We start from the raw sequence: 13,167 nt of genomic DNA, 5'->3' as shown, positions 1-13,167 counted from the left end.
ACCGAACCGGAAGACGAGGGAGAGAAGAGGAAGAGGCGTGGCAAGCAAAGTCGGGGAAGAGGCGTGACGTCGCGGCTCCGTAGCGAGCGTGGTCTACCGTACGAAAGTCGCGAGGGAATTTTGAGTTCCTTGAAGACATCCGGCGATAGGAATTATCGCTGGAATTGGAAAATTGGTTGTACCGTTATTCTGGTCTGATATTCAATACAATATTTGTTTGTTTATAATCATGGGTGTGGTTGCACTATTGATTTCTAACCCAGAGTAACGTATTTTTCTGCCGTGGCTCCTCTCAGGGTTCGGAGGTATACCGTAGGTCGGGGAGGACCAGGGAGGAACACGTAACACATGTTGTTACACTTCTACATAAAGGATATCTGTTGATGCTCTGGAAAACTCTCTCTTCCATCTAGTAGGAGACGCCACATTGTACAGTACCACAATGTTATGGTCCGCAAATAGAAGAGGTTGACTTTCTTGAATTAGTAGGCCTATTCATAAACCATGACCTCTCCTGAGCCCCTTTTCATTAGACTTCCAAAATACAGGCTAAGTGTCCACCTCCAATCGTTAGTTCCTGCAGGAAGCAGAGATAGGCAGTGCCTTTGAAGAAATGAGTTGAAGAGGATGAAACATAGCATACAGAGAGACTATTCCATAATCAGGAGAATAAGGGGACAAATTAATACAGGTGGACAGCCATGATGGACTTTGGGAGGTAGAAAGAGGTCAAAAGCACCTTACAGCTGTTCTCCCCATCCATTCCAACCTTCCAAGGAAGTTCAAGAACCACATGTGCATCTCCTGATGACTCAACGTTTTCCCCTGGAGCAAGGATGGGAGGCTTTATTGTCATATCCAGGCTCATGGCAAGAATAGAAGAAATGAAAGCCAGACAGGTTTAAATGAAGGCCAGTCATGCCGTACAGGAAAAATCTGCAGTTGTACAGGCTGAAGCAATGGCAGAATGAAAAGCCAACAAACATTACGACCATCTGGGCTGAAACAGCATTACGACCAACCGGGCTGAAACGGCATTACGACCATCCGGGATGAAACAGCATTACGGCCATCCGAGATGAAACAGCACTACGACCATCCGGGATGAAACAGCAATACGACCATCCGAGATGAAACAGCATTACGACCATCCAGGCTGAAACAGCATTATGAACATCCAGCCTGAAACAACATTGTGAACTTTGCAACACTGCGTTTACATCGTGCGCTGCAGTGAAAAAGCCAAGAGATCGCGGAGCAGAAAAAGTACATCCACACCGCACATCTCAATACCAAAAACAGGTGTGAACAAGAACTGCTTGTCCCCCAGGTTATTTATCATCCCATCCTCTACCTATCTCACCTGATGCTGATGTGAGAGAGAGGCCTCAATAACACCCGTCGTTGGCATTGTAGGCACGAGGGTTAATTATTTATGACTTGCAAAATTGAAGATTTTTCAAGTATATTGGTTGATCTTGTGCGTTATTCTGTCTGTCTGTCAATCACCTACAGGTCGCAATTTTAAACCGATCTTCACGGAACTTCACCAGATAGTAGAGTTGGTCATAAGGAAGAAGCCGATTGATTTTGAGGTCAAAGGTCATCTTGAAGTGAAATTTCTAAAATTGTCATTTTTCACCGATTGACTTGAAAATTGAACAACATTTGCACATTGAGTCACTAAATTGGGAAACCAACTATTTTTGAGGTCAAAAAGTCAAATTTCTAAAATTATCAATTTTCATCTGAAAAAATCCTTTTTCATCCTATTAACTTGAAAATTAAACAGCAATTACACAGTGAATCACTAAATTGGGAAACCAACTATTTTTGAGGTAAAAAGGTCAAACTTCTAAAATCATTACTTTTCATCTGAAAAACTGTCAAATTTCATCCAATTGACTTGAAATATTAAACAGCAATTACATAGTGCATCACTGAATTTGGAAACCAATTATTTTTGAGGTCAAAGGGTCAAAGGTCAAAATTCGAATAATTTTCATTTGAAAAATAATCAATTTTCATCCGATTGACCCGAGCTTTGATTAAGATGGTCAATTTAAATCTTAATGAAATGGACAATTTGATGTATCCACGGCAACCTTTTTGGGGAGCGGAAGAGTGGATTTTGCAAGTATCGTGCTCTGCATGGCATATTTCTTGTTATTTTGTTTGTTTCACTGGCCGTAATCTTTTCCCTTCTCCCCCACCCCTCTGTTTATTTTGAATAATTACTTTGTTAATGAGAAATTGTTTTATGGTCACAGAGGGAATGGAGGATCATTTTAGCTAATTGGGCATGTAAACCCTACGCGGGATATTTGGAAGTGGCCCGATAACGTGCCATTAGTTTTAAACCAAACTGTCCTTTGGCATTGCTCGGCCAAATTTGGGAGGGCAGCTTTGGAATGGCACGTGGTTTTTAAGCCACTGACTGGCAGCAAATTACAGGTGGATGTGGCGACCTCTTATCTCCTACCTGCCTGGCGGATCCAGTGACCATAACTATATATACATCCTTAAAACAGCAACAATACATCAAATATTGGATCACTCGATTGCATCTACCCTATAAAAATGGAGAGTAAAAGAAAAGTCATTATCATGATAATTTACTTGATATCATGATAAGAACATTAGTATTATGATAAGAACATAAGTATTATCATGATAAGAACAAGCAAACAGTTTGCTTTACAGGATTCATTTTCAATAATATATCCATCTTACACATAAAAGTTCCATATTTCATACAGCATAATTCATACTTGCTTGCATTAATGGCAACATACATGGTTTCAAAAAGATGTGGACATACAGAAGTATAATGTTCTTGGCAAACAGATGAAAATTTTAAAAAGCCAAAAAAAATAAAAAGCATGAACTGTACTCACTTGTAATCTTCCATTATTTGGTATAGTTCACTGCAAAGTGGCTGAAGGAAGAAACATGACGGACTGATAACATTCGTCACAATTGCTTCAATCTCCATGTGATCATCCAGAGGAAATTCAGGGATGGTCGAAAATTCAAATGAATTGACAGGAAAGCCTTTGGATTCCTTAATCCCAGGCAGAGTCGTATTCAACCAAGTTTGGCCATCCTCTTCACCTTGAGGCGGTTCCACATTTATTGTGCTGCACTCATTCACCTTTGTTTTCCTAACCTTCTTGATATCTGTAGGTAATGGAAAACCACTGACATCCTTCATGCAGTTTTCATCTGAGGGAGAAGCCAGGGTTTGAAGCTTGCTGATAGAGGTGAGACTTTGTGTAGGAGATTTCGTTTGTGTAGATAAAGAAGAAGTGCTTTCAGAATAATTGGAAGTAGCTGAGCAGTCAACTAATGGTTTGCAAGAAGCATTTCGTTCAGCATTCACTTGAAGCATCCTGAAATCAAGGTTTTCCGCAGCACTATCTTCTTTTAGCTCTTCTCCTTTTTCATCATTATGCAGCGATGACCCACATCACATTTAAAAAAAGGACATTATGAGGCAAAATAAATCATTCAAACAAATGAAAATGATAAACGATTTGATAAATCCAATACTGTGTTACCAAAAGGTTAGACGTAACCAATTCAATACACACAAACAATAAATTATTGCATAAACAAATTGAAACAATGAAATATTACAAATGTAAATGCACATATACCAATAATAAAACTGTATTTACACATAAGTGAGAACAGCCACACTAAAGCTTTAGGAAGAAAGGTCATACTTTAGTTAGTTTATTGGGGCAGAGGTGAGGAATGGATGGACGTTTCGCAGAGTAAAACTGACAAGTAAAAAGGCGTGTTGAATGCATTTTTGACAAGTCAATGTGAATGCACTTCAAGAGAACTGCTAAAAGGTAGGTGGCAGGGTTCACCAGGCAGTCTTTTCCGATATATAGGGAGAGGGAGAGCGAGAGGGAGAGCGAGAGCGAGAGCGAGAGGGAGAGGGACAGCGAGAGCGAGAGGGAGAGGGAGACTGAGAGGGAGACTGAGAGGGAGAGGGAGAGGGAGAGGGAGAGGGAGAGGGAGAGGGAGACTGAGAGGGAGACTGAGAGGGAGAGGGAGACTGAGAGGGAGACTGAGAGGGAGAGGGAGACTGAGAGGGAGAGGGAGAGTGAGAGGGAGACTGAGAGGGAGAGGGAGAGGGAGACTGAGAGGGAGAGGGAGACTGAGAGGGAGAGGGAGAGGAAGACTGAGGGGGAGAGGGAGACTGAGAGGGAGAGGGAGACTGAGAGGGAGAGGGAGACTGAGAGGGAGAGGGAGACTGAGAGGGAGAGGGAGACTGAGAGGGAGAGGGAGACTGAGAGGGAGAGGGGGAGGGAGACTGAGGGAGAGGGAGAGAGAGAGGGAGAGGGAGAGGGAGACTGAGAGGGAGAGTGAGAGTGAGAGGGAGAGTGAGAGTGAGAGGGAGACTGAGAGGGAGAGGGAGACTGAGAGGGCGAGGGAGACTGAGAGGGCGAGGGAGACTGAGAGGGAGAGGGAGACTGAGAGGGAGAGGGAGACTGAGAGGGAGAGGGAGACTGTTTTTTTTTCTTTTTTTTTGTATACTGAATCGAGGCTCGTGAAAGAGCTAACATTTATTTCACAAACAAATCAACCAGACAAACAAAATATACAAAAAGAGGGAGCGGAAGACAAGATGGGGAGAGAAGGGGAAGCACACAACCACAACATTTGAGAGCAGGGAGAAGTGTGGGAGGGAGAGGGCTTGGGGGCAGGAGGCGTGGGAAGGGGGGGGGGGGGGTGGGAGAAGTATAAAACACAAGGGGACCGAAATTAGCAGGGGTAGAAAAGATCAGGGTTTTGGATGGGGGAGGATAAGAGATGGTGGTGAACAGCTGTTTTAAAGACCTGGAGGGTGGAGTGGGATTGAAAGAGAGTGAGGGAGTTTGTTCCAGAGGCGGGAGAAAAGAGGAATGAAGGAGTGAAGGTGAGCAGAAAGTCTTGATTTTGGCAGTTTAACCATAAGAGGGTTGCAGGCCGATCTTGTGCGACCTGTTGGAATATTTGGGGGACAGAGCCCAGAGAGGGCTGGGGGGGCAAGGCCCGAGAGGAGTCGGTAGAAGACGGAAAGACCACCAACCTGCCTGCGGTGAGTGAGTGAAAGGCCCTTGGAGTTAGCTTCATCGTGGGAGATTCCAATGATTCTGAACGCTTTGGTTTCAACAGCGTGAAGACGGGCTAGGTGTGAGGCAGGAGCACCAGACCAGAGGGGAGAGCAGTATTCCATAGAGCTGCGGATGAAAGCCTTGTATGTGGTGAGGAGCTCAGGTGTGCCAAGGAAGGACTTCGCACGACGGAGGATGCCCAGTCGGCCACTGGCTTTGGAGGCCAGATTTGAAATGTGGTTTTCCCAGGAAAGATCATGGCAAATAGTGAGACCCAAAAGCTTGAGTGACAGAACTTCTTGGAGAGGATTATTCAGAAAGTGGATGGGAGGGTTTTCCAGTCGGTCTTTTCGGAGAGACATCGTAAGAGTGTGAGATTTATCAGGATTGAAAGACATGTTCCATTTGTTTGCCCAGTCTGTGATTTTGTCCAGGTCTGCAGAGAGTGAGGAGGCTGCAGACTGCCGATCTGAGGGATGAGGAATGGAGCGACAGAGAGTAGAGTCGTCAGCAAAGAGATAGAGAGGATTTTCAAGAGAGTCAGAGAGATCATTGATGAAGACCAGAAAAAGCACAGGGCCCAGAACACTACCTTGGGGAACTCCAGCCTGAACAGGAAGAGGAGATGAGAGAAACCGCTTCAGGGCCAAACGTTGACTACGACCAGAGAGGAAGTCCGCCAGCCATGCGTAGAGATTTCTATGGATACCAAAGGAGGAGAGTTTGGTGAGCAGAGCAGGGTGCCAGACCGTATCGAAGGCACGTGAAATGTCAAGGGAGACGGCTCTAATTTCCTGTTTGGCGTTGAGGACCTCCATCCATTGTTGAGAAAGCAGAAGCAGCATGTCCAGAGTAGAGTGGCCAGGTCTGAAACCAAATTGATGATCAGAGATCAAGCCATTGGAGAAGAGGAAAGATTTCATATCTGAAGCAATGATGGATTCCATGACTTTGCTGATAATTGGGAGAAGGCTGATTGGTCTGTAGTTGCTGGGATCTGTTTTTGCACCTTTTTTGTGCAAAGCGGTGATGTTGGCTGATTTCCAAGCAGATGGCAGATGACCTTGAGCAAAGGAGAGGGTGAAGAGAACAGAAAGAGGGAGTGAAAGAGCGGAAGCACATGATTTTAGGACCCGTGGGCTGATGCCGTCAGGACCAGTTGCAGAATCAGAGTCGAGGGTTGACAGAAACTTTTCCACCTTGTCAGGAGGAAAGGACACAGAGTCCAGGAGCAGCTGGGTACGACTGGGTACGGTGGGTACAGAGAGGGATGGGTTTGGGACACAAGATTTAGAGGCAAACACAGAGTTGAGGCATTCAGCTTTTTCACGTGCGGAGTCAGCCGTTAAGCTGTTTGAGGTGAGGGAGGGGATGGAGGGGGAACAAACACCAGAAACAGATTTGACCAGACGCCACCAGGATTTGGAAGAGGGAGACAGATAAGAGAGTTCGGTCTTGAGAACAGTGAGATATTGTTTCCTGGCTCTCCTGAGGGTGGACACACACTTGTTTCGGGTTTTGTGAAAGGAAATGAGATTTCCTTCCGTTGGATTTGCTTTCCAGGAGACGAAAGCAAGTTGTTTCAGGGCAACAGCCTCACCACAAGATTCCGTGTACCATGGACGGGAGGAAGGGTATGACAACTGAAGACGAGATGGGATAAATCTGTGCATGAGAGAGAGAGCAATTTACTTTGAAAGAATTCCCAGGATGAGTTGATGTCAGAGGCGGTAGAGATGGGAGACCAGTCCAGATGATTGATGGCTGCTTGAAGACCGTGCCAGTTGGCCTGAGTGAAATGCCAGACTCGTCGACGCTGAGGAGGCTCTCTGAGAATGGTGAGAGAGATGTCCACTTTGACAAGCACATGATCAGATGAGCCGATTGGAGCAGAAGAAGAGCAGCAGACATTTTCAGGGAAGTTTGTCATAACCAAATCCAGAAGAGAAGATGCTCCGTTGACTGAGATCCGGGTCGGGAAATTGACAGATTGTGTCAGTCCCAGTGAGTCGCAGAAGTCCTTTGCTGAAGAGCCATGGCTGGAGAGAGGTACCCACACCCAGCCAACTGGCATGGTGACAATTGAAATCACCACATATGAGGAAGAGAGAGTTGGGATGGGTAGATAGAAGTTGGTCCATATTATCAGACAGCGAGATGTAGATGGAGTCATCGCTGTTTGGTGGACGGTACAACACACATATGAACAAAAGGTGGGAGCGAAGGGGAAGCCGTAGCCAAAGGTATTCCTGGGGGTGAGGTGGAGAGCCAGTGGAGGGCGAGTGAGGAAGAGTTTTTTATAAAGATAGCAACCCCACCTCCAGGACGAGGCTCAGGTCTATCATACCGGAAGAGGGAGTAACCTGGGAGAGATACCAAGGCATCAGAGACATCATGAAGGAGGAAAGTTTCTGTTAAGCAGATCACATCTGGTTTGTCAGAAGCAACCTGTATGGAGAGATCAGTCAAGTTTGAGCGAAGGCCCCGGATGTTTGAGGTCCATACCGTTAATGAAGAGGAAGGGGGAGCATCGGGTCCAGAACAGGGGAGGGGAGGGGTAGGGTAAGATGTGGAAGAGGAGGAAGAGGCAGGGAGAGCTGTTGAAGGTGTGTCAGAGATTTCAGAGATTTCAGAATAGCTTGGAGAAAGGGAAGAATGGGGCGGACAAAAGGTTTGATGGAGATTGGGTGAGGCACAGTGAGGTGTTATTTGAGGAGGAGGAAGAGCGAGGCAGAAGGTTGGGGGAGATGAAGGTGAGAGTTGGAAGGGGGAAGAAGCAGGGAGGATGCTTTGAGGAGGAGGGGTGAGAGGGGAGTCTAGGAGGGGAGGAGCGAGGGAGAGTCTCGGAGGGGAGGGGTGTGGGGGGAGTTTAGGAGGGAGGGGAGGGAAGGGGCAAGGGGGGAGATTTGAAAGGGATGGGTGATGAGGAGGATTTGGAGGGGAGGAGTAAGATTGGATTTTGAAAAGTGCACGATTCATGGGAAACGAACATTTTTTGCAAAATGAGTTTGAGACCTTCGAGTCAAAAATATGTTTGAGGACACTGAAGGAGGGGTGGAGTTCTGGATAGTTTAGGGAATGTAGAAAGGAGGAACTGTAAGAGATGGTATTTTATATATTTTTTGGAATGAATAGATTTGGTGAGCAAGACGAAAGCATCCTTTTGTAGGAAAAGAAGAAAACTGTGTTATAATATATGAGAGAAAATAGTTGTTCACAGGAGAGATTATACATTTCTAATCACGTGATCGCGTGATCGCGAACGAAGAACGAACAAACAAAAAAGAACAACAAATAAACGAATAACACCGGGGAAGGAAATATTTTTTTGGGTTTTTTTTTTTTTGAGTACAGATATTAAACAAGGAGGTATGGGGTGAACGACTGGGACGAACCAGAGAACGAAAATAAATGCAGCGCATTCGACGAATCACTGAGAGAAAAACAAAACCACAAGGTCGGAGACGGTACGGTAGCCAAGCCTTCGAGTACTAGGCCGCAGAATACTCGATACGCATTAACCGACGATTGTGTATACATGTACGAAAAATTAGCACCGAAAATTTTCCAAAAGATACGCTGTAGGTACACACACCGAAAGATAGATACAGTCTCGACAAAAACACGATTGTGAAAGATCACTTAGCTTCGAGACAGAGGGAGAGGGAGACTGATAGGGAGAGGGAGACTGAGGGAGACTGAGAGGGAGAGGGAGACTGAGAGGGAGAGGGAGAGGGAGACTGAGAGGGAGATTGGGAGGGAGAGGGAGACTGAGAGGGAGACTGAGAGGGAGACTGAGAGGGAGACTGAGTGGGAGACTGAGAGGGAGAGCGAGAGGGAGAGGGAGAGGGAGACTGAGATGGAGAGGGAGACTGAGAGGGTGAGGGAGACTGAGAGGGTGAGGGAGACTGAGAGGGAGAGTGAGAGGGAGACAGAGGGAGAGGGAGACTGAGAGGGAGACTGAGAGGGGGAGGGAGACTGAGAGGGAGAGGGAGAGGGAGACTGAGAGGGAGAGGGAGACTAAGAGGGAGAGGGAGACAGAGGGAGAGGGAGACTGAGAGGGCGAGGAGGACTGAGAGGGAGAGGGAGACTGAGAGGGAGACTGAGAGGGAGAGGGAGACTGAGAGGGAGAGGGAGACTGAGAGGGAGAGGGAGACTGAGAGGAAGAGGGAGACTGAGAGGGAGAGGGAGAGAGAGAGGGAGAGGGAGAGGGAGAGGCAGAGGGAGACAGAGGGAGAGGGAGACTGATAGGGAGAGGGAGACTGAGGGAGACTGAGAGGGAGAGGGAGACTGAGAGGGAGACAGAGGGAGAGGGAGAGGGAGACAGAGGGTGAGGGAGACTGAGAGGGAGAGGGAGACTGAGAAGGAGAGGGAGAGGGAGAGGGAGACAGAGGGAGAGCGAGAGGGAAAGGGAGAGGGAGAGTGAGAGGGAGACTGAGAGGGAGAGGGAGAGGGAGACTGAGAGGAAGAGGGAGACTGAGAGGGAGAGAGAACTGAGAGGGAGAGAGAACTGAGAGGGAGAGGGAGACTGAGAGTGAGAGGGAGAGGGAGAGGGAGAGGGAGAGGGAGACAGAGGGAGACTGAGAGGGAGAGTGAGAGTGAGAGGGAGACTGAGAGGGAGAGTGAGAGTGAGAGGGAGACTGAGAGGGAGAGGGAGACTGAGAGGGAGAGGGAGACTGAGAGGGAGAGGGAGACTGAGAGGGAGAGGGAGACTGAGAGGGAGAGGGAGACTGAGAGGGAGAGGGAGACTGAGAGGGACTCTGAGAGGGAGGGGGAGACAGAGGGAGAGTGAGATGGAGAGGGAGAGTGAGAGGGAGACTGAGAGGGAGAGGGAGACTGAGAGGGAGAGGGAGACTGAGAGGGAGAGGGAGACTGAGAGGGAGAGGGAGACTGAGAGGGAGAGGGAGACTGAGAGGGAGGCGGAGACTGAGAGGGAGAGGGAAAGGGAGAGGGAGAGGGAAAGGGAGACTGAGAGGGAGAGGGAGACTGAGGGAGACTGAGAGGGAGAGGGAGACTGAGAGGGAGAGGAAGAGGGAGACTGAGAGGGAGAGGGAGACTGAGAGGGAGAGGGAGACTGAGAGGGAGAGGGAGACTGAGAGGGAGAGGAAGTGGGAGAGGGGTTCAGAGGGAGAGCGAGAGGGAGAGTGAGAGGGAGACTGAGGGAGAGTGAGAGGGAGACTGAGAGGGAGACTGAGAGGGAGAGGAAGAGGGAGAGGGAGACTGAGAGGGAGAGGGAGAGGGAGAGGGAGAGGAAGACTGAGAGGGAGAGGGAGACTGGGAGTGAGAGGGAGAGGGAGACTGAGAGGGAGAGTGAGAGGGAGACTGAGAGGGAGAGGGAGACTGGGAGGGAGAGGGAGAGGGAGACTGAGAGGGAGAGTGAGAGGGAGACTGAGAGGGAGAGGGAGAGTGAGATGGAGAGGGAGACTGAGAGGGAGAGGGAGACTGAGAGGGAGAGGGAGACTGATAGGGAGAGGGAGACTGATAGGGAGAGGGAGAGGGAGACTGAGAGGGAGACTGAGAGGGAGACTGAGAGGGAGAGGGAGAGGGAGAGGGAGACTGAGAGGGAGAGGGAGACTGAGAGGGAGAGGGAGACTGAGAGGGGGAGGGAGACTAAGAGGGAGAGGGAGAGGGAGACTGAGAGGGAGACTGGGAGGAAGAGGGAGACTGAGAGGGAGAGCAAGAGGGAGAGCGAGAGGGAGAGGGAGACTGAGAGGGAGACTGAGAGGGAGACTGAGAGGGAGACTGAGAGGGATAGGGAGACTGAGAGGGAGACTGAGAGGGAGACTGAGAGGGAGAGGGAGAGGGAGACTGAGAGGGAGAGGGAGAGGGAGACTGAGAGGGAGAGTGAGAGTGAGAGGGAGAGGGCGAGGGAGACTGAGAGGGAGAGGGAGACTGAGAGGGAGACTGAGAGGGAGACTGAGAGGGAGAGGGAGACTGAGAGGGTGAGGGAGACTGAGAGGGTGAGGGAGACTGAGAGGGAGAGGGAGAGTGAGACTGAGAGGGAGAGGGAGACTGAGAGGGAGACTGAGAGGGAGACTGAGAGGGATAGGGAGACTGAGAGGGAGACTGAGAGGGAGACTGAGAGGGAGAGGGAGAGGGAGACTGAGAGGGAGAGGGAGAGGGAGACTGAGAGGGAGAGTGAGAGTGAGAGGGAGAGGGCGAGGGAGACTGAGAGGGAGAGGGAGACTGAGAGGGAGACTGAGAGGGAGACTGAGAGGGAGACTGAGAGGGAGAGGGAGACTGAGAGCGAGAGGGAGACTGAGAGGGAGAGGGAGACTGAGAGGGAGAGGGAGACTGAGAGGGAGAGGGAGACTGAGAGGGAGAGGGAGACTGAGAGGGAGAGGGAGACTGAGAGGGAGAGTGAGAGGGAGAGTGAGAGGGAGAGGGAGACTGAGAGGGAGACTGAGAGGGAGAGGGAGAGGGAGACTGATAGGGAGAGGGAGACTGAGAGGGAGAGGGAGACTGAGAGGGAGAGGGAGACTGAGAGGGAGAGGGAGAGGGAGACTGAGAGGGAGAGGGAGACTGAGAGGGAGAGGGAGACTGAGAGGGAGAGGGAGACTGAGAGGGAGACTGAGAGGGAGACTGAGAGGAAGAGGGAGAGGGAGACTTAGAGGAAGAGGGAGAGGGAGAGGGAGACTGAGAGGGAGAGGGAGAGGGAGACTGAGATGGAGAGGGAGTCTGAGAGGGAGAGGGAGACTGAGAGGGAGAGGGAGAGGGAGACTGAGAGGGAGAGGGAGACTGAGAGGGAGAGGGAGAGGGAGACTGAGAGGGAGAGGGAGAGGGAGAGGGAGAGAGAGGGAGAGGGAGAGGGAGAGAGAGAGAGAGAGAGCGCGTGCGCGAGAGAGAGGAAGATCTGTCAAGATTGAAAGGCATATTCCGAGTGTTTGACCATGCCGTGATTCAATCAAGGTCTGCAGAGAGGGAAGAGGCTACAGCCTGCCTATCTGAAGGATGAGGAATGTCACGGCAGAGGGTGAAGTCATCGGCAAAGAAATGAAGATTTTTCCGGAGAGTCAGAGAGATCGTTGATGCTGATTAGGTATGGGACGAGACACAGAACACTATCTTGGAGGAACTCCAGCCGTGAAACGGTGAGGTGATGAGAGGATCCCGTTAGAGCCATGCATTGGCTACCAGAGTTAAGGAAGTCACATATACATGTGTTTTGTTGGCCTTCGATGACATAGGCTGATGGTTTCAAGATAAGGACGAGGTGACAGATTGTCGAATGTTTGAGATGGGACTGTAGAGAAGGGATTTTTTTTTTTTTTTTTTTGTATACAGAATCGAGACTCGTGAAAGAGCTAACATTTATCACAAAAACAAATAAAAGAGACAAACAAACAAAGTATATAAAAAGGGGAGCGGTAGACAAGATGGGGAGAGAAGGGGAAGCACATAAACACAACATTTGAGAGCAGGGACATCGGGAATGTGTGGGAGGGAGAGGGATTGTGGGAAGGCGGCGTGGGAAGGGGGGGGGGGGGGGTAGAAGTATAAACACAAGTACACCAAGGACTTCCAGGAAAGAAATTGCTCTTTCAAAAAAGTGGATTTGGGGTGATATTAGTGGGGGTAGAAAATATCAAGGTTTTGGATGGGGGAAGATAAGAGATGGTGGTGAACAGCTGTTTTAAAGACCTGGAGGGAGGAGTGGGATTGAAGAGAGTGAGGTAGTTTGCTCCAGAGGCGGGAGAAAAGAGGAATGAAGGAGTGAAGGTGAGCAGAGAGTCTTGATTTTGGCAGTTTAACCATAAGAGGGTTGCAGGCAGATCTTGTGCAACCTGAAGGAATATTTGGGGGACAGAGCCCAGAGAGAGCTGGGGGGGGGCAAGGCCAGAGAGGAGTCGGTAGAAGACGGAAAGACCACCAACCTGCCTGCGGTGAGTGAGTGAAAGGCCCTTGGAGTTAGCTTCATCGCGGGAGATTCCAATGATTCTGAACACTTTGGTTTCAACAGCGTGAAGACGAGCTGGGTGTGAGGCAGGAGCACCAGCCCAGAGGGGGGAACAGTATTCCATTGAGCTGCGGATGAAAGCCTTATATGTGGTGAGGA

At 49.3% G+C, this 13,167-nt stretch overlaps 1 protein-coding gene across 1 annotated transcript in view; it reads right to left on the bottom strand.

Annotated features, from left to right (window-relative positions):
- LOC137431839 (uncharacterized) overlaps positions 1-13,167 on the bottom strand; it is a 327,221-nt gene that overhangs the window by 273,881 nt on the left and 40,173 nt on the right. The window contains exon 4 of the mRNA XM_078782560.1: positions 2,898-3,438. Within this exon, the coding sequence (XP_078638686.1) occupies positions 2,898-3,438 (541 nt within the window). The remainder of the gene's footprint in view (positions 1-2,897; positions 3,439-13,167) is intronic.

This window comes from Myxine glutinosa, chromosome 7 (genome assembly GCF_964187855.1).
Source record: "Myxine glutinosa chromosome 7, kmMyxGlut1.1, whole genome shotgun sequence".
NCBI lineage: Eukaryota > Metazoa > Chordata > Myxini > Myxiniformes > Myxinidae > Myxine > Myxine glutinosa.
This window is presented reverse-complemented; position numbering and strand designations above follow the sequence as displayed.